This window comes from Dasypus novemcinctus, chromosome 19 (assembly GCF_030445035.2).
Source record: "Dasypus novemcinctus isolate mDasNov1 chromosome 19, mDasNov1.1.hap2, whole genome shotgun sequence".
Classification (NCBI taxonomy): domain Eukaryota; kingdom Metazoa; phylum Chordata; class Mammalia; order Cingulata; family Dasypodidae; genus Dasypus; species Dasypus novemcinctus.
Window position 1 is genome coordinate 18054567 of NC_080691.1, and position 21203 is coordinate 18075769.

At 58.7% G+C, this 21203-nt stretch overlaps 1 protein-coding gene across 10 annotated transcripts in view; it reads left to right on the forward strand.

Annotated features, from left to right (window-relative positions):
- The window catches only part of PITPNM2 (phosphatidylinositol transfer protein membrane associated 2), a 143394-nt gene that overhangs the window by 110640 nt on the left and 11551 nt on the right, over positions 1–21203 (forward strand). For all 10 annotated transcript variants that reach the window (XM_058281288.1, XM_058281296.1, XM_058281295.1 and 7 more), the window contains exons 3-14: positions 6468–6682; positions 7367–7488; positions 9353–9580; positions 13382–13687; positions 14512–14607; positions 15872–15976; positions 16101–16171; positions 18683–18930; positions 19287–19476; positions 19562–19681; positions 20361–20563; positions 21020–21198. In XM_058281288.1, the coding sequence (XP_058137271.1) occupies positions 6468–6682; positions 7367–7488; positions 9353–9580; positions 13382–13687; positions 14512–14607; positions 15872–15976; positions 16101–16171; positions 18683–18930; positions 19287–19476; positions 19562–19681; positions 20361–20563; positions 21020–21198 (2083 nt within the window). The remainder of the gene's footprint in view (positions 1–6467; positions 6683–7366; positions 7489–9352; positions 9581–13381; positions 13688–14511; positions 14608–15871; positions 15977–16100; positions 16172–18682; positions 18931–19286; positions 19477–19561; positions 19682–20360; positions 20564–21019; positions 21199–21203) is intronic.

Genomic DNA, 21203 nt, shown 5'->3' on the forward strand with positions numbered 1-21203 from the left:
TTTTTTTTAATATAAGCACTGAGGGCTATAAATTTCCCTCTCAGTCCTGCCTTTGCTGTATCCCACAGGTTTTGATATGTTATGTTCTCATTTTCATTTGTGTAAAGGTATTTACTGATTTCTCTTGCAATTTCTTATTTGACCTACTGATTATTTGTGTTGTTTAATCGCCATATATTTGTGAATTTTCCCTTTTTCCTCCTGTTGTTTATGTTCAGCTTCATTACATTATGATCAGAGAAAGTGCTTTGTATAATTTCAGTCTTTTTAAATTTATTGAGACCTGTCTTATGACCCAATGTATGATCTATCCTGCAGAAAGACCCATGAGCACTTGAAAAGAACATATATCCTGCTCTTTTGGGGTATAATGCCCTATAAATGTCTGTTAGGTCTAGTTCATTTATCATATTATTCAAGCTCTCTGTTTCTTTATCCTCTGTACAGATGTTCTATCCAGTGCTGAGAGTGGTATATTGGAGTTTCCAACTATTATTGTAGAGATGTCTGTTTCTCCCTTAAATTTAGCCAGTATGTGCCTCATGTATTTTGGGGCACCCAAGTTAGGTGCATGAATTTATTCTTCATGTTTAGCTCATATTAGTGAGACCATGCAATATTTGTCCTTTTGTTCCTGGCTTACCTCACTTAGCATAATGTCTTCAAGATTCATCCATGTTATCATATGTGTCCAATTTCATTTCTTCTTACTGCAGCATAGTATTCCCTCTTTTATAAATATATACCACATTTTGCTTATCCATTCATTGGGTGATGGACACTTGGGTTGTTTCCATCTTTTGGTAATTGTGAATAATGCTGCTATGAACATCAGTTTGCAGATGTCTGTTCATGTCAGAGTTTTCAGATCTTCTGGATATATTCCTAGTAGAGGAATTGCTGGATCATATGACAGTTCTATGTTTAGCTTCCTAAGGAATTATCTTCCACAAAGGCTGCACCATTTTTAAGAACCCACCACCTACCACTAGGTCTTGAAAATGTTTTCCTACATTTTCTTCTAGGAGCTTTATGGTTCTTGTTTTTATATTTAGGTCTTTGATCCATTTTCAGTTAATTTTTTAATAAGGTTTGAAACAGGAGTACTCTTTCTTTTTTTGGGTTATGGATATCCAGTTCTCCCAGCACCATTTGTTGAATAGACTATTCTGCCCAAGCTGGGTGGGTTTGACAGGCTTATCAAAAATCACTTGACTATAGGTACGAGCATCTATTTCTGAACCATCAATTCAGTTCCATTGGACTGTGTGTCTATCTTTATGCCAGTACCATGCTGTTTTTACCACATAGCTAGGTAATATGATTTAAAGTCCAGACATGAGAGTCCCCCAACTTCACTTCCTTTTTAAGATGTTTTTGGCTGTTTGAGACCCCTTACCTTTCCAATAAATTTGATAATTGTGTTTTCCATTTGTTTAAAAAATGCTGGTAGAATTTTTATCAAGATTGCATTGGATCTCTATAGCAATTTGGGTGGAATTGGCATCCTAATGATAATCAGTCTTCTAATCCATGAGCATAGAATGTTTTCCCAATTATTTAGGCCTTTTTAAAAATTTATTTTAAGAATAAATTGTAGTTTTCTGAATACGAGTGCTTTACGGCCTTGGTTAAGTTTATTCCTAAGTATTTGATTATTTTATTTTATTTTATTTTATTTTATTTTATTTTATTTTTTTAAAGATTTATTTATTTATTTAATTTCCCCCCCCTCCCCTGGTTGTCTGTTCTTGGTGTCTATTTGCTGCGTCTTGTTTCTTTGTCCGCTTCTGTTGTCGTCAGCGGCACGGGAAGTGTGGGCGGCGCTATTCCTGGGCAGGCTGCACTTTCTTTTCACGCTGGGCGGCTCTCCTCACGGGCGCACTCCTTGCGCGTGGGGCTCCCCTACGCGGGGGACACCCTTGCGTGGCACGGCACTCCTTGCGCGCATCAGCACTGCGCATGGCCAGCTCCACACGGGTCAAGGAGGCCCGGGGTTTGAACCGCGGACCTCCCATATGGTAGACGGACGCCCTAACCACTGGGCCAAAGTCCGTTTCCCTTGATTATTTTAGTCACTATTGTAAATGGAATTTTTTTTCCTGACTGCCTCCTCAGATTGTGCATTACTAGTGTATAGAAACACCACTGATTTTTACATATTGCTCTTGTATCCTGACATTCTACTGAAATCGTTTATTAGCTCTAGCAGTTTTGTTGTAAATTTTCCAGGACTTTCTAGGTATAGTATCATATCACTGCCTAGCGTTTTGTTTCACGGCTCTTCTTTGATTTTGGGTTCAATTTATTCTGAATCTTTGAGACTGTCCATCTTAAGTTATCAAAACAGGGCCAGGGACCCACTAATGGTGGCAGGCCAGGTTCAACAGGACACAACATGAGAGACTGCAAAAAGCATTTTACTTCTTTCACTTTCCCAGCCGGCCAGCAGATGGGGCTCTTTGGCGAATCTTTCAATGTCGGTGTCTCCACCTGCACTTGCCTGTGAATCTGGTGGGCCAATACCTGCCCTGCTGGCCTTACTCAGTGAAGAGAACCCACTCTCTGCCCTCTGGTGCATCCTCCCTCCTTCCAGGGAGGAAGACGTCCATTCTCCCCTCAGCTGGCTGCAGTGAGCCACAGGTTTTATCCAGGCTGTTCACCTTGAGGGTGGGGGATGGGTGCCATTTCCACACGAGGGCTAGAAACTCACGGTTTTCACTTCGGCCTCTTCGTCTCTCTGTCTTCTCCTTCTGGATGGTCCACAGACCCCCGAAGCAGCTCCCTCAAACAGCTTTTTGCCTTTCCTCCGTTGTTTTTGTAAGAGTTGAGCCCTGCCTGTCTACTCTGATGCCATCTTCCCCGAAGTCTCCTTTCCTTTCTTTCTTTGATTTTTATTGTGGTAACCTGTATTTAACACAAAATATCTCATTTTGCCCATTTTTAAGCCTACAATTTAATGGTATTAATTATATGTGCAATTAGTACTGCAGTCACCACCATGTGTTACTACAGCTTTTCATCCCCCCAAACAGAAGCCCTTACTCCCACTGTGCAGTAACTCCCCATTTGCCACTCGCCTTGGCCCCTGGTAACCTCCATTCTACTTACCACCTGGGTGATTTTGCTTATTCTAGACATTTCATATAAGTCATACAATATTTTTCCTTTTTTACCTGGCTTTTAAAAAAAACTTTATATTTTGACATAATTTCAAACTTACAGGAAAGTCGCAAAAACCCATGCCAAGAACTCCAGCATACCCCCCACCAAGATACCCAGATCCACCACTTTTAACATTTTGACACATTTCCTTCCTTCCTTCCTTCCTTCCTTCCTTCCTTCCTTCCTTCCTTCCTTCCTTCCTTCCTTCCTTCCTTCCTTCCTTCCTTCCTTCCTTCCTTCCTTCCTTCCTTCTTTCCTTTTCTTTCTTTCTCTTTTGTTCTTTCTCTCTCTAGCATGTCTACCTATTTTCTAAACGTTTGCAAATAGCTCCTTGAGCACTTAATACTGTCATGCACATTTCCTAAAAACAAGAATATTCACTTGTGTAACCACGTTAAGTAGTTTAAGAACTTTGACATTGATATAAACCTTACAGTCTGTGTTCCAATTTTTTTTTCCATATGCCCAATAATGTTCTTTTCTGCCTTTTCTTCTCCATTATTAGATCCAGTCCAAGATCACATATTGCATTTGTCATTCTCTTTAGTCACTTTTTTTTTTACAAATTATGTAAACATGTATACGACATGAACTTTCCTATCCCAGCCCCTCCCAAACACACCATTCAGTGGCATTACTCACAGTCACTATGTTGTGCCACCCTCACCACCACCCACTACCAGAACTTTCCATCACCCCGAGCAGAGACCCTGTACTCATTAAGCATTAACTGCCCATTCCTCCTGCAGATGTTGTGTATTGTGAGATTTTTGTTGTTGCTGTTGTTTAGTTTGTTCTGAAATTAAAGTGTGCAATAAAGAAGATGCTGTTTTGGAGGGAAAAAAGTACCCCTGGTAGACTGTAGTCTACTTTCAAATTCTATGGATTTGTGTATTTGAATTGTTTCCTGTAAGTGGTATCATACAATATCTGTCCCTTTGTGCCTGGTTTATTTTACTCAACATGATGTCTTCAAGATTCACTCATCCTAGTAGCATATATCACAGTTTCACTCCTTTTTAAGGCTCAGTAATTTTCCATTCATTGGTATACCATATTTTGTTTATCCATTCATCTCCTGATGGACATTTTGTTTCTGTCTGTTATCTATTGTGAATGACACTGCGATGATCATTGGTTTTCTGAGCCCCTACTTTCAATTTTTGTGGCTGTATACCTAGATGTGGTCCAAGTTTAACTTTTCAAGGAACCTCATACTGTTTCTACAGTGGCTGCTCCATTTCACATTCCCACCAAAAATATATTAAGATTCCTATTTCTCTACATCCTAGCACTTGTTATTTTCCATTTTTTAAATAATCGACATTCTAGTGGGTGTGAAGTGGTATCTCATTGTGATTTTGATTTGCATTTCCCGAATGGCTAATGTTGTTGAGCATCTTTTCATGTGCTTACTGACCATTTGTATATCTTCTTTAGAGAAATGTCTATTTAGGTCTTTTGCCCCCTTTTTAAAAAAATGTGTCATTTGTCTTTTTGTTGTTGCGTTGTAAGAGTTCTTTACATATTCTGGATATTAAACTTTTATCGGATATATGGTTTCCAAATATTTTCTCCCATTCTGTAAGTTTTTTTCACTTTGCATATGATGTCTGTTGATGGTCAAAAGTTTTGATTTTGATGAAGTTAAATTTATTTTCTCTCTTATTTTGCTCATGCTTTTGGTGTAATATTTTAGAACCCTTTGCCAAATCCAAGGTCATAAAGATTTTCTCCTATGCTTTCTTTAAGAGTTTAATGGTTTTAACTCAAATTTAGGTCATTGATCCATTTTGAGTTGATATGTGTGAGGTCAGAATCCATCTTTTGTTTCTTTTTAATATGGATATCCAGTTTTCCCAGCACCATTTGTTGGAGAAACTATTCTTTCCCCATTGAATGTACTTGGCATGGTTGTCAAAAATCACTTGGCCATACTGTTATGTTTTGTGATAACCTACAAAATTGTGTGAGATAGAGTGTAAACTATAGTGTAAACTACAGTCCACGGTCAATAGCAGTGCTTCAGTATATGTTCATCAGCTGTAGCAAACGTACCACACTAATGAAGGATGTTATTAATGTGGGAAGGTGTGGGAGGGGTAGAGGGTGGGCTTTTGGGAATCCCCTATATTATTTATGTAACCTACAGCTTCTTTAAAAGTAAAAAATGAAATTTAAAAACAAAGCACTCGAGAAGGAAAAATAACTCTTCAGTATAAGCTAATAGAGTGCTGCAATATTAGAGTAAGTCTTAGAACATAAACATAGAAGAAAAAATGAAAAACAAATCATTTGGCCATAGACGTGTGGGTTTTTTCCTGAACTCTCAACTCTCTCCCATGGGTTATATGCCTGTCCTTATGCCAGAACTACGCTCTCCTGATTACTATAGTTTCACAGTGAATTTTGAAATGGGGAAGTGTGAGTCCTCCAACTTGGTTCCTTTTCAAGATGGCTTTGGCTGTTTGTGATACCTGACATTTCCAGGTGAATTTTAGGACCAGCACGTCAATTTCTGAAGAGAGAGAAAAAAAAAAAGAAAGCCAGCTGGGACTTTGGTAGGGATTGTGTTGAGTCTGTGGGTCGATTGGGGCCCGCGGGCCTGCCTTCCTGCGGTGCTGCCGGGAACAGTCTGCCTCCTCTGCCATGCTCCTTGCATCCCCCCCGAAGCCCCCTTCACCATCCTGAGGGGCCATTGTGCCCTGCTGGGGGTCCCACGGCCCCGTGGCGACTCCTGTCTCTTGCCGGTGTCCTGCTACTGCTGTAAACCTCAAAACCAAGGCCCTGGTGGGCCCCTCTGGTGGTGCCGGGGTGCCCAGCCCCAGGTCTGCGGGCAGCGGGCTTGGCGGGGGCAGTCTCTGTCCAGCCTGCAGGCCTAATGGAGACCAGAATTTGCAGGAACTCAAAAACCACCAAACACTGCCCAGAGGGGCCGAGCGTTGTGCCAGGGCCGCGGCAGGTTGGCTTAGCAATGGAACCAGCCCCGTAGCCTGGTGCGGGAGGGAAGGGGGTGGGCGCATGTGTCACGTGCATGACACCTGTGCATTCACCCTGTCTCATTGCTTGGTGCCCAGGGCAGTCCTGGTGCCCTCCTGGCCCTGGGGCGAAGACGGCGGTGACCAGAGGCTCCGCTCTCCTCCCTCCATCTAGGAAGGCAGGTGTCCGAGCCACGGGCGTGGCCATGCGGGGCCGGGCCCGCAGCGGGACGGGTGAGGCCCGGGACCCCCGGACCTGTGCAGGAGCTGCCAGGCACGGCCGAGCCCTCGCTCCCGCCCGCAGCGCCCGCTCTGTCCCCGCAGAAGAAGAGCCGCAATGAGACATACGGCGAGGGCAGCGGCGTGGAGATCCTGGAGAACCGGCCCTACACCGACGGCCCCGGCGGCGCAGGGCAGTACACGCACAAGGTGTACCACGTGGGCATGCACATCCCCGGCTGGTTCCGCTCCATCCTGCCCAAGGCCGCCCTGCGCGTGGTGGAGGAGTCCTGGAATGCCTACCCCTACACCCGCACGCGGTGAGCGCGCGCCCAGGCCTGCGGGGCCGGGCCGCGGGGCGGGGAGGCCCAGGGGCGGACAGCCATGCTCCCGTGCACCCGAGGAAGGGTAGGGGAGGAAACACGACCTGACGGCCCCCGGGAGCGGGGTGGGGGACCAGAAGCCCCTGTGAAATCTCTTGTCCCCTTCCCCACCCCCGGCATCACCGAGCCCTGCGGGGCTGGAACAGCAGGTGCGTGGCACAAGTCCCCGGGGCTGACCCTGTCCCCCCCACCTGGCCTGGCCAGGGCCCACAGCTTGCTAGAGGGTCCAGGGAAGTTGTTCCTCTCCCTATGCGCCCTCCTCTAAGCATCCCCCCAGCCAAGAGAGGGGCGGCACCCCTGTTTCCAGGTCAGCACGCACCCACACATCCACACGTTCCCGCACTAGCCCCACGGTTTACACATGGGTGGGTGCTCGGCTACTTGGCCTCTGGGTGGGGCCGCTGACTGCAACAAACCCTTGCCCGGGCCTGCCGTGGTGAGGGTCCAAGGTGGGGGGCGGTGGGCTCTGCCCCACTCCTCCTCTTCCCTCCCCCCTGTGGTTCTGGGGCTCAGCCCCCAAATGTGGGCCCTTCTCTGCACCCAGCGGGGTCGGGGCGGGCTCTCCTCCGCAAGCACAGTGCACAGAGGGGCTTTGAGAAAGGTGCTTTCCTTGCCTTCCAGGTTCACCTGCCCCTTTGTGGAGAAGTTCTCCATCGACATTGAAACCTTTTATAAGACGGACGCCGGCGAAAACCCCGACGTGTTCAGCCTGTCCCCCGTGGAAAGGAACCAGCTGACGATCGGTACCGCCCGCCCAATGGCCCCACCCTGTAGGACCCGGACCCGGGCTCCCCAGCTCAGAGGTCCTGCTGGGCAGCCGCACCTCCAGCCCTCTCCTGGGGTGGGAGGGCGCGTCGCGGGCAGGCACCGCCAGCGGGGGCGGCAGGACAGGCATCCTCCATGGGGTTTCCAGACGTGCAGGGAAGGGGCGCAGTGTCCATGCAAGCCCTTCCCTCAGCCCATCATGTGTGGGTCTCCTATGACTTCCTCCACAAATGTGTGAGTGTGCTGGGGGTGTGCTGGGGAGGGGTGCTCAGGGGTGCGGGTGCCCAAGGGGATGGGTGCTTGGGTGCAAGGGCTGGGAGCAGGGAGGGATTGTGGCACAGGCTAGGGACTGCGTCCCCTGGCAGGAAGGTGCCTCTACACAGCTCCCCTCCAGGTGATTTGTGTCCCAAAGGAACATGGACCCCGTTGGTTAAATTTGAAACCAGAAATCAGGACTTTCCCATGAAATCTCCCAGTTCTTAAATGTTGACAATGACTTAAATATTTTTGTAAATAAACGATTGCCGATCAAACAAGACATACTTTGGGCCAAATCCAGCTCAGCAGCCACCAGTTTGCAACCTCTGGTTCAAGGTCAGACGGGGGAAGTGATCCCGGAGGCCCCAGGGAGGGCCCGTGGGCGTTAGGCAGACCCCAGCCCCGGGTGCTAAGGCGAGGCAGCCTGTGAGGGGCTTGGGGTAGGGGGACGATGCAGAACGGCCAGGCCCCTCTGCCCTGCGGGAGGCCAGCTGCTGTGCGGCCTGAGTCACTTCCCAGCCCTGCCCTGGGTGACCTCCGGGGCTGTGACCTCGCAGTGGGTCATGGGGGCAGCGGGCCGGGCGTGCGGTCTGCCGGCGCAGGACGCCACCCTCCTGTCAGCTGCTCCCCGCTGGCCCCTCTGTCCTCCCCCGTCTCCGTGGCTGGTGCACACCTGAAATCCACAGCCTGCCATGTTGGGACATCCCGGAGCTGGGCCTGGTGGCAGCAGTCCTGCCCTAGCCCATTGCCCCACTTGCCCAGAACGAGGGACCCACAGCCAGAAGCCCCTCCCGATGCGTGCGTGCCTCAGTCTTGGAAGCAAGCGCCATGGTTTTGCCTTTGGGGAGGTGACCCGTGGCCTCTGAAACACCTCTGTGGAGGGGAAGCATGTGACAGAGGGGGACACGGCCCCCATCCCGCCCAGAGTTGCCACCACACCTCTGCTTGCTCCCTGCCCAGTCCCACCAGCCCCAACCCTTTGTCCTGTACCCCAGCTCCTTGCACCTGAACCCTGCTTGCAGGCCCTTCCACTCTGAGGACTTGCCCCACAGGCCAGGCTGCCTCGGTCCCTCCTGCTTAAACCTGTCACCCTTGGGTCACTGACCCGGCGCTCAGCCCCTTTGCCCGCACCGGCAGCTGCCGCCCTGCACCCCAGCACACGCTGGTGGTCCCCATCTCTCCCCACAGCCCTGCCCAGGCCCAGTGCTGCCTGCGGCGTTCTCTGCCTCGCCAAGACCTGCTCCTCTAGCAGAAGCGCCACCTTCCCTAAGGAACTTTCCAGACCTCCCTGGCCCGTATCCTCCATGGAAATTCATCTCTCCCCAGTGTTTCCTCAGCTCGTCACCTTGTTTATGCCCTTTGGCAAGTGGCAGAATGCACATTAAATGTGCGCTTGGCAGAAGTAATTTGAAAAGGCCATGATGGGAGACGCGGGCTCCATTGTCAGGGCCTCAAGGTCATAGCTGCCCAGAGCGTCCCCACGTCCATCCCCACGGCATGTCGCGGCCCAGAGCCCGGCAGGTGTTCCAGGGAGGGCCGAGGGGTGGGCTGGGTGCAAGTGGCCACCCGCGGCGTCTCCCACAGACCTCATCGACATCGTCAAGGACCCCGTCCCCCCCAACGAGTACAAGATGGAAGAGGACCCCAAGCTCTTCCATTCGACCAAGACCAAGCGGGGGCCCCTGTCCGACAACTGGATCGAGGAGTACAAGGCGGCCATCTTCCCGCTCATGTGCGCCTACAAGCTCTGCAAGGTGGAGTTCCGCTACTGGGGCATGCAGTCCAAGATCGAGAGGTTCATCCACGACACCGGTGAGCGGGCAACGTGGCCCCAGCGCCGGCTCTCTGCCTGCGAGCCTGCCTGTCCTTTTGATTCCGGGAAGGACCCGGGGTACACATGGCGCTGCCCAGCACGGCCCAGCTCGGTCACCCGTAGGCGCCCATCGAGCCCCTCCCGCAGCCCAGCGGGGTGCTGTCTGATGAGGCGCCAGGCCTCCTGGTGGCTTCTCACCTGCCCCTGTCGGATAACGGGTGGGGCACCTAGGGCCCTGCTCCCTCGGCCTGAGGGAGCCCCGACCCCAGACCCCTGCCCCTTGGGCCGGAGGTCCCTGGGCAAGGGAAGGGGTCTTGGGCTTTATTGTCTCCTTTGCAGGCAAGTGGTCTGGCCCAGAGGGGGCAGTGACCCCGCCTCTCCCCTCCCCAAGAGCCCTCACCTCATCCCCCGGGCATGGGCATGAAGTTAGTACCAGGGGCCCGTCCCCAGCCCTGAGGCTCCTGGTCCAGGAGAGGAAGCCCGGGCAGAGCCTTTGGGCTCCACCGTGGAGTTGTTAGACATGTACAGAATGACACCACTGAGAGGGACCCCTGGGCGGGGCACTGTCACCCCCATTGAGAGAGGAGGAAGCACAGGCCTCAGGTCAGACCTGAGCCAGGCCTGACCCCAGGTCTCCTGCCTCCCCGCGCAGCCAGGGGTTCTGGGTCTCCGTGGGCAGGGGTGGGGGGCCACCAGCCGGCATCTCATGAAACAGCCAAGGTCAGGACCTGCCCTGGCTGACCCCAGAGGGCCAGATGGACAGCGACGTAGGCCATCTGGGAAAGGCCTGGCTTCCGCCTTTATGGGCCAAGACTTGGGTTGAGCGGGACCTCGATGGCACGTGGCAGCCCCATGCTCAGGGTGGAACTCTCCAGAGGCTCCACGGTATCAGCTAGCAAATGCAGGAGAGGTCGGGGAGAGCAAGAGCGGTCCTGCATCCTGGGAGGGGGCACCGGGCCCAGCCCCACACCACCTGGTGCACACAGTCCAGCCCCACTTTTCACCCTCACTCCTGGCTCTGAGGCCAAGGGAGTTGGGGAGCCGCATCCTGGACACAGCCCCGGGTGGGATCCCTTGCCAGGGGCCAGAGCCCCCCTTTCTAAAATGCCTCCTGGTGGCTGCGAGGCCCGAATGCACAGAACGTGCAGGGCTGGGCAGGAGGAGAGGTCCGGGACCCCAGGCCCAGGCCCCCGCCCACCCCACAGCCTCCCTCTGCTTTCAGGAAGCTCAACATGTCCTCAGGGCTCTCTTGGGGTGGGCCCAGCTCAGGCCCTGCCACTTCCCCTCGCCCTCCCCAGTCCCACCCAAATGGAGATCCTGGCCAAACTGTAAAGACCATTCCCCCAAAGTCAGATTTTCCCACAGAAAGGAGCCTAGGGTCGTGGGCAGTCCAGCTCCAGGTCTTCCACGTAGGGGTGTTAGCCGAAGGCTCTGGCTTCTGGGCTCCTAGGTTCTTGGCTTGTGTCAAATGGGAGAATTTAAGGACACACCATGGAGTAGGCAAGGGAGTAAAGAATTTATTAGGAAACAAGAAAATAAGAAAAGTGGGTGGTCCGAGGCACGTATGCAGGCGTGCTGCAGGATGAGGCAGCGTGGCGCCCCCACCCAGGCCTTTTAAAGTCTCTCCCCCTCCCCCCGCCTAATGTTGGGGAGGGGCCCCAGCTGTTTGCTGTTCTAATTGGTTGCCCCACCTGTCAGTTTTCAAGGAGCCAATGGGAAGGCTCTTGAGGGTATCCTCGGCTTTCCCTTGACCCCAGATGGGATTTCATTCCAAAGGGGATTCTCATGGCCAGGGTCTTGTGGAGGTTTCGGGTCGGGGGTCTCACGGCCATGGGGCCTGCTGGGCCTCAGCTGTGACCCAAGTCTTCCCCTTCCCTAAACTAACCTGCCTCAGTGGCTCTGTGGCCTTGAGCACATCTTACCCTCCGAGCCTCGCTTTCCTTGTCTGTAAAATGGGTGCAACAACACCTGTCCTGCACAGTTTTAGGATAAAAGGAGAGCATAGTGAAGAGAACAGGGGCAGTATCTGGCACTCCTGGTGCTGGGTGACAGCTGTGCCTACCAGTATTCCCACAGGGACAGGCAGTAAGCCCAGGTGGCCTGGGAGAGCCTGAGACCCAGAGGTTGGCTCAGGTGTCAGTCACTCCCGCCCCCCCACCCCGCCCCCGTCTGGCCCAGGACTTGGCACGGAGGGAGGAGGCACTTTCCCAGGAGGGGCTTGGAGTAGGGGGACGCCCCCTCCTGGCAGCTATGAGGGCAGCAGGTAGGTCCTCAGAGGACGTGGAGGCTGTGCCGGGGCTTGTGGTTTGCCTGAGGCCACCGCCCTGGGCTTGGGTGGGCCCCCAGGCTGGGCTAAGAAGGAAGGCATCCCACAAGTGGGCCTTTGGGAACGCAGGGGACTGAGAAAGGAGGGCATTCCAGCTGGGGAGTGGAGGGGGCCTAAGCAAAGCTGGAAGGGAGGGGGGAGGAGGGAAGGGAAGGAGGGGGTCGGGGGAGGAGGCCAGGTCACAAGAGAGAGCAGCCTGGGCAGTCAGCTGGCCTTGCCCCAGCCCCAGCGCCCCCGGGGAAGCTCTCACACCGTCCAGAATGCTCAGAATGCTCACACCTTCCAGAATGCTCAGAGCTACACATGTGTGATGGCAATACACGCACATGAACAAACAGTGAAACTGAGTGACAGGCCCATCAGTAGAAGAAGGAATACATAAAATGTGGCATTTCAAACCGGTAGGTCCTCTCCCGCAGAGAGCCTGGCGCGCTGGAGCCACACGTGTGTGTTGGGGGTGAGGCTCACCCAAAAAGCACATTGCAGAAAAACACAGCATGATTGATCCCAGTTGAGAACATGCAGACCAAGCCAAGATGCTGTTTAGAAAATTGTGTGTGTGTGTTAATACCATAAAGAAAAGCAAATGACAAATACAAAATTAGGGTGGACTCTCGTCCCGGGGTGGGAGGAAAGTGGGATCGGGGACATCCAGAGGCTCACTGCTACTGGTGCCGTTCTCTGTCTCAGCTGGGTGGTGCACAAGTGGAAACTTTGAATTTTTTTAAAAATTTGGAACAGTTTTATTGAGGCACAACTTCCATACCATTCAATGTACCCTTGTAGGAGCACAGCTAGGTAGACTCCAGTGTGTTCTCAGAGCTGTGCTTCCAGCTCTCGCCAGCCCAGACGCTCCCTCTGGTCCGCTCCCATCCCGCCCATGGCAAGCCCTGGTCTGCTTTCTGTCCCTGTAGCTTTATATTTCTGTGTCTCCTACAGGAAGTGTTTTATGTGTCTAAGGTATTCTATTGAAAGGATTAAAGAGGAAGAAAAAGGATAACGTGGTCAGAACTTGATTTTCCAGGGGAACTAGACAGGAAATTATCCCTGACACCCAAGAGACCTTCGGGAAGCCCCATTCCAGCCGCCCTGGGTCAGAAATCACCCCAAATTAAGCGGGGCTTGAAAACTTAGTTTGGTGCCGCTGCCTTTCGAAAGCCCACACATGGCGGCTTAAACCACAGAGACACATCCTCCTGCGGCTGCGGGGGCCGCGAGTCTGAAATGAAGTGCCAGCAGGGCCACGCTCCCTTGGTCACCTGCCTCCGCTGGCCCCGCTCCGGGGCTCCCGGCGTTGCCCTGTGTCCACCTCCCCCTCCACGTGGCCCTGTCTGATCAGGCGCATTTCCTGGGGGACCCTGAGAGACCCCCGGCCCCGATCCCCTCACCTCAGGCGGGAAGCCGGGGCGCGGGCAGGCGGGCCTGCCCCGGCCCTGACTCCCGGCTCTCTCCGCCCCGCGTGGCGGCCCCGCAGGCCTGCGGAGGGTGATGGTGCGGGCTCACCGGCAGGCCTGGTGCTGGCAGGACGAGTGGTACGGCCTGAGCATGGAGCACATCCGGGAGCTGGAGAAGGAGGTGCAGCTCATGCTCTCGCGCAAGATGGCCCAGTTCAACGAGGACAGCGAGGCCACGGAGCTCGCCCAGGAGGACGCCGCCCAGGACCCCGCCTCGGGGGAGCCCCCCGAGCCCAGCAGCAGCAACGGGGAGCCCCTGGGGGGGCGGGGCCTAAAGAAGCAGTGGTCCACGTCCTCCAAGTCGTCGCGGTCATCCAAGCGAGGAGGTGCGTCTGTGGCGCGGACGGTGCGTGGCGGGGTGGAGGTTAGGGCTCACAAGGGCCCGGGGTGGGGGCTGTCCCGTCCTCCTCTCCCCCGGCTGCTGTCCCCGCCTGCTGCCGGAACACCACGGAGCCAGGGCCTTCCCCCATCCCACGCAGCCCGCGCCATGGCCACGTGACTCCCCCACGGCCGACGCGCTCTTGCTCGAGAACCCGTGGGTCTCCCCTCCACTTTCTCATCTGGGCCCAGCCACGGCCAGCAGACAGATGCGCAGAGCCAGCCCAGAGCAGGCCAGGCTCCCCAGCCAACGAGGCAGGAGCCGGGAGCGGAGGCTGGGTGGGCTTCCCGCACCCACCCAAGGGAGCCAGTCAGCAGGGGCCTGCCAGGCTTCCATCCTGAGAAAGGCCTTCCCAGGAGTTCCTGAGGATGTGCTGTCGAGGGGGTGGCTGCTGTCCATCCAGATTCCCCCATGGCCGGCTCCACTGGGGAGCCAGCTGCCCCGAGCTAGGAAGGTCTTTGGAGCACAGGCTCCTGGAGCTTTCCTCGCCCTGATGCGCCCCCGGGCCCCATTTGGTCAGCTCTCCCGGGGAGGCCTCACCGTCACTTGCGGGGGCGCAGGAGTGGACCTAGACCCCCCTCACAGCGGCCCGGCTCCTGCCCGACAGCCTCCCGCCTCCGCGGGCTCCCCAGGGCCGGCGCGGCGCCGTGGCAGGTGCACGGGACGGGGGCGTCCGCCGAGGCGAGCCGGGGACACCGCCCACGTTCCCCAGTGGGCCTCTCGCTTGGCCGGCCCTGGGCTCAGCGTCCCTCCGGGTTCTCTGCCTTCCAGCGAGCCCCTCCCGCCACAGCATCTCGGAGTGGAGGATGCAGAGCATCGCCAGGGACTCGGACGAGAGCTCGGACGACGAGTTCTTCGACGCCCACGGTAGGCGGCCGGGGGGCCTCCCCGCGCGAGGCGGGCAGCGGCCTGGCTCCGGGAGTCTAGAGATCTTGGGGTGGGGCCGTGGATTTGACGCAGGAAGTGGCTCTGGACAGTCGTGGGTGGGCACGGGTGGGGTGGGGGAGTGAGGGTGGGAGCAGAGGCAGGCCAGATGAAGCCCCAGGAGGCCCAGCTCCCTTGAGTCTGGGTCTCAGGCTCACCTGAAGAGGACGTCAGGGTGTGAGGTGGGCCTGGCAGGCGGGGCCGGCCCTCTCCAAACCCAGAAGGGGATGCTTTTTTTCTATATGTGACTTTATTTCTAGAAGATGCTTTAGAAAGGTATACTTTTTTGTCATTTTGTAACTTTTCATATTTGCCCTACATTGTCTATATTAAATTAATATGCATCTAATATAGAAACTTGATAAAATACAAAGAATCAGAAAGAACTTTTTTTCCAGTATCCCAAAAATCAACCCAGTAAACATCCATCATGATGGGTCAGCTCTGCCAGAAGGATTGGCTTTGTCCCTTGGCCACCCCTCCCGAGGGAGTAAGAGGGGCCAGTGGGCACGGGGTCCTCGGCAGGGCTGGTACCTGAGCCAGCCCTCAGTCAACACGGCAAGAAGCAGGCTCAGAAGGGACAGGGCCTTGCCCAAAGGCAGCAGCTCGGCCTGTTGGCCTGGGCAGAGGGGCCCTGTGCCCCTGGCATTGTGGTTAACTGGCCAGCAGTCCCCAACGGGAGGCAAGTTGGGGCACCAGTGCCCAGGCCAGAAGAGGGGTGGGAGAGCCTGGGCTGGCCCTGCGCCTGGGCCCTTCCCCAGAAAGGGCACGCTCCACCCACCCAGCCAGGCCCGAGCCAGGCGCGAAGCCGAGCCCTCCTGGCTGCTTCCTTGATGGGACAGGAGTTAGAAGCGACAGCAAAGCGGCAGGCTCTGGAGCCTGGGCCTGCTGCCCACCCCATGGCGGGAGGCAGAGGGAGCCCACGCCAAGCCAGCAGTCAGGGGCAGAAGCCACAGAACTTTGACCAGAGGGGGAATGAGAGGAGCACGGGGTGCCTGTGGCAGCGCATCCCCCCCAGCTGTGCTCCCCTGGCCCGTGGAGAGAGGGAGGGCGAGAGCAGGACCGAGCGAAAGGGGCGCGGGCCCAAGGAGCATCGGGAGTGCCTGGGGCGGCTGCTCTAGGCCCCTCCTGGCCTCCGGCTGCCGGGACCCCGGCTCCCCCGCAGCGGGCTGCTGAAGCCCCCCCGCCTCTCTCCCTCCTCCTCCAGAGGACTTGTCCGACCCGGAGGAAATGTTTCCCAAGGACATCACCAAGTGGAACTCCAACGACCTCATGGACAAAATTGAGAGCCCTGAGCCGGAGGATGCTCAGGGTAACCGGCCCTGGGGACTGGGGCGCGGGGAAGGCAGGGGGCGTGCCCAGGACCCCCTCCGAGGGCCACCCATGGGCCCTGGGGCCCGGACAGTACCGCCTGATGGCCCCGACTCTGGTTGCAGATGGCCTGTACCACCAGGACGCACCCGAGTTCAGAGTGGCCTCCAGCGTGGAGCAGCTGAACATCACCGAGGTGGGTGCCTGCATGGCAGGAGGGCCGGGGCTGTGCCACCCTCGGCTCATGGGGCTGCTGGGGAAGGGGAAGGCTGCAAAGGCAGGGCCTGGGGGCCCCCCAGGCGGAACCTGGCCCCCCACCGCTCCTGACAGCAGGTGCCGGCCTGGGCCGTTCAGAGCGCCGCCTCGGTGCCCCTCTCCCGCTGCCCCGCTAGGAGGAGCCACGGCCCCCTCCGGTCCTCTCTGATGCCCCCGAGAGCCGGGGACTGAAGGCGTCCTCACCGGAGGGTCTTGAACAACACCTCCCCTACCCCACCCCCAAAAATAAGTTCTTGGTCCACTGCCAACCCCGTCTGCTGTGCCTGAAGAGAAAAAGACAGATGGGAAGGAAGTGAAAGCCACCTAGGCAGAAGTGACAGCGGGTGGCAGAGCGGGCTGGACCCGCCTGGCCGGGGTGGCACGGGCTCAGTGTGTCCAATAAAGCCTGTCGGTAGATTCGCAGTGTGTCCGTTTTGGGGGCCATTTGCAAGGAGCATTCGCCCTTCTCCTCCCCCGCCAGACGTCAGAGCTGTCTGCACCCCCCAGTCGCCCGTGGGGACGGGGCACCTCCTGAGCACTGGGCCTCGGGGGAGGAGAAGCGGCCTCAGAACCCTCCGCTTCCCGGCCTCCCGCATGGAGGGCGAAGCGGGCTTTTCTGGAGGGGCCTCTGGGGCGAGGGGACTTGAGGCCGTTCAGTGGCCACGAGAGACCTGGAGCGTCCCCCGGCTGGAGTGCCCACAGCTCTGACGGCCCGGCGCGAGGGCTCAGGCCCTGATCTGCCTCTGGGTGCGTTTTTCGACCCAGCACCGACTCTGGGGCACCACCCAGAGCCAGATCACTTTGCTCGCAAGGACCCCCATGACGGGCGGGGTCACGAGGCCGCCCCTCTCCCGGCCCTGTGGAAAGGGGACAGGCTGATGGAGACACTGCCCTGGGGGGCGCGGAGACTCTGGCTGTCCGGAGCCAGCGTCCACGGCTCCCGGGCTTGTCCCCTAGCCCACAGGGCCTGGGGGCGGGGGGCTTGGAGTCTCCAGCTGAGCCAGGCTGGGTGCAGGCAGAGTGCAAGGAGAGGGTGCCCCAGGCAGGTCCAGGGGTCCGAACAGTCCCCGTGCCCTCGGGGCTGTGTCCCAGCCTTGCCCCGCCTGCCCTGACCAGGGACGTGGACCTGGGGGGCTCCAGGCACTTCTGGCCTTGCCTAGGCTCTGGCTGGTTCACCCACCCAGGCTGGCCCCACCGGGGCAGGTGTCCATCTCACATTGTGCCGGGCGGGTGTTCCCGCCAGGCCCCAGGGGAGAGGGCCCCAGGGGATGGGCTGGGTGGTGCCCCCTGGAGGTGGCAGCAGCCCACCCTGCCCCACTCCCAGCACAGCCCCCCAGGCTCCCTCCACTCCTCACCCACCCACAGCCCGCTTTCGCTTGGCCCCTCTGCTGCTCAGGGGCTCCTGGTCCCAGCTGCCCCCTGCCCTCCCAGGCTGGACCCCATGCCCTCACTGCCCGCCCCTCTCCCAGCCTCCACCCACCCTGGGGCCCAGCTCAGGACTGGCTGCCTGCCCCCCACATGCCCTCCAGCTGGCTTAAGCCTCCGGTCGTCTACCCAGGCCCTGGGGCAGCAGGACCCCTAGCCTAACCTCCCTGCCTGCACCCCACACTCCCTGACATGGTATGGGCACAGAGCAAGCGCTCATCAGGGGCCCCTCTCAGACCCTGGCCACCCCCACTGGCACACGGGAAGCTCAGTGGGAAGGGCCTGGGATGGGGCCACAGCCAGGTTTGGCCGGAACGGCACAGAACTGGCAGCAGGAGCTCTGGGTTCCCATTCACCTCGTCACTGCCATGCTGTGTGACATTAGACAGGCCCTCAGCCTCTCTGGGCTGCCACCGCACTGTTAAAGAACTCTTTCCATGCCCCGTGCAGATAAGCCCATGTGTAGGGTCTCACTTTGACCTCACCAGCAGGCCTGACATCCCCGCGCCACGCCATCACTGCCCTGGGGTCATCGCTTCTTAAAGAGGCGGTTCAGGCTGACAGGCCTGTGCCACCGTCCCCCCTCCACCAGACGTCCCTGCTCACGGGGACCTTGGTCTTAGAGTCCAGGAACGCGGGGTCTTGGGTGTCGGGCCAGGGAAGGCGCCCTCTGTGTAGACAGAGGAGGAAGAGCTGGGACCTGCAGGCAGAGAGGCAGGGGCTACCGCCCCCCACACCCGGGCCAAGAGAGGGCGGCGGTGGGAAGAGGGGCCCGCGCGCTCGGAGAACAGACTTCCCCTCTGCCGCAGCCAGGCCCGCGGCGGAAGCAGGGCTGCGGGGAGGAGGAGAGGGACGGGCCTGCGCCGGCCACGAGGCCACGGAGACGGGCCTGGGGCGGCTGGACGTCGGGCCCCACCCCCGCGTCGTGGAGATCAGGGTCCCCGGAGGGGCAGTTAGGACTCGCCGCGGGACCCGGGTCCCGTCCCCCCGCCGCGGGGAGCTGACGCCCACCCTCCCGCCCCCACAGGACGAGGCCGGCCAGCTGCTGGCCGCGCCGCCCTCCAAGCCCCACGTGCTGCTGCTGCTGCTGCACGGGGGCACCATCCTGGACACGGGCGCCGCGGAGCCCAGCGCCAAGCAGGGCGACGCCAACACCATCGCCACCGTGTTCGACACGGTCATGCGCGTGCACTACCCCAGCGCCCTGGGCCGCCTGGCCATCCGCCTGGTGCCCTGCCCGCCCGTCTGCTCTGACGCCTTCGCCCTCGTGTCCAAGTGAGTGCCCGGCGCTGGCGCCCGCGCCCCACCCCGGCACCTCGTCGAGGACCCGCCCGCCAGGCCCCCGTCAGCCCCCTCGGCCCCGTAGCGGCAAGGATCGGCATCTGCAGGGGAGGGGCTAGCGGCCGAAGGCTGGGCCTCAGTTTCCCCTCTGTAAGGCGGGGGTGATGACCCAGGCGGGGCCCCCTTCTGGGGTGCGGGGAAAACGTGAAGTGCTTGGCCAGCCCCAGGGCAGGTCCTTGCCCGCCCCACGGCCCCCTTCTCCTTGAGCTGAGTTGAGGGGCCGGGGGTCGAGGCCCTTTGGCTGAGCCCAGGCGGCCCACTGGCTCCTGAGCCGCCCTCCCCTGCCCCAGCCTCAGCCCCTACAGCCACGACGAAGGCTGTCTGTCCAGCAGCCAGGACCACATCCCCCTGGCCGCCCTGCCCTTGCTGGCCACCTCCTCGCCCCAGTACCAGGAGGCGGTGGCCACGGTGATTCAGCGGGCCAACCTCGCCTACGGGGAATTCGTCAAGTCCCAGGAGGGCACGACCTTCAACGGGCAGGTGAGTCCCGGGGCCAGGGGTGGGGGGAGGCGGCGGCACGGGCCCCGCGGGGTGGGCTCAGCCCTCGGCCCCCTGCCGCCCCCAGGTCTGCCTGATCGGCGACTGCGTCGGAGGCATCCTGGCCTTCGACGCCCTGTGCTCCAGCAGCCACGTGGTGTCGGAGAGCCAGAGCAGCAGCCGCCGCGGCAGCGTGGTCAGTGTGCAGGTAGCCAGCCCCCGGGCCTGCGGCCCAGAGTCCCGGGGAGCCCTCCACCCGGCCGCCGGGCCTTGCTCAGCGCCTGCTGAACGCCGGCAGTGCCTGCAGGTGCCACACCCCGTTCAGCCTCCGGGCAAACGGTGCCCCCCACCGGCGCTGAGCTAGCCCCAGTGGAGGCGTGGCGGGCGTGCACTCGTGCCCCGACTGTGGGCAGGAAGGCACTAACACACGCGCAGGTTGAAGCCGGACCCCGAGGGGTTCCTCTTCCCCCCCAAAAAAAGCTCCCACAAAAACGGGCAGAGGGAGTGAGAAAAGGTGCCCGAAGGTGCAGGTGCAGAGGCAGATGGGAGCCCGGGAGCACGTGCGCATGCCCGAGCGGGGGGCCTGCGCCGTGTGTGAGTGTGTGTGGTGGGGTTGTGTGTGCATGACGGGGATGTGTGCACAAGCGTGTGCATGCGTGTGAGGTGTGTGTGGTGGGGGGGTGGCAGGCAGGGCCTCAGGCTTGGGGAGAGACAAGGTCACCCTGCTGCAGGTGGCAGTGGACTGGGGCGTGGTGGGTGTGGCCAGAGTTAGGGCCCAGGGCTAGGCGGGTGGCCTGGTGGGGGGAGTGGGGCGGCTGCTCCCCCTCCCCTGCTGGGTGGGGACACGGGGCACTCCCCTGCAGTGAGCCCCGCACGCTTTGTTGCAGGACGCCGACCTGCTGTCTCCGGGCTCCGGCGGCGCCACTGGTGGCTCCAGCCTGGAGGGCAGCCGCCACCTGAGCCGCAGCAACATCGACATCCCGCGCAGCAACGGCGCCGAGGACCCCAAGAGGCCGCTGCCCCGCAAGCGGAGCGACTCGTCCACCTACGAGCTGGACACCATCCAGCAGCACCAGGCCTTCCTGTCCAGGTGCGGAGGGGTGGGGGGGGACCCCAGGGCACCGCCGGGGGGTGGGGCTCCAGGAGGGAGGGACCCCCAGGCCACCGCAGGGTGAGGAGGGGGCTCCAGGAGGGAGGGACCCCCAGGCCACTGCCGGGTGAGGTGGGGTTCCAGGAGGGAGGGACCCCCAGGCCACCGCCGGTGAGGAGGGGGCTCCGGGAGGGAGGGACCCCCAGGCCACATAGGATGAGGAGGAGGAAGGGCTTCCCCGTGAGCTGCCCCGTGCCAAGGGCCATGGGGGACCCTGGGGCTCTCCCCACTCCTGCTGGGAGGCCTGGGTGGGAGGGGCTTGCCCCGGGGTGGGGGGGGGCAGAAGTGATGCGGGGCAGTGTGCCCTGGGGACTGGGCGAGGGCGGCTGGCCCCGTGCGCAGGACAGCGCAGTGCGCGGGGCGCTGGGAGGCCCGCAGCCACCGTGCCTCCCGCAGCCTGCACTCTAGCGTGCTGCGGGCCGAGCCCGGCTCGCGCCGCTCGAGCAGCCCCACCGTGCTGGACGGCGCCGCGGCCCCGGGCAGGCTGGACTTCGACACCGCCGACCTCTTCCTCTTCGGCTGCCCGCTGGGGCTCGTCCTGGCCCTGAGGAAGACGGTCATCCCCACCCTGGACGGTGAG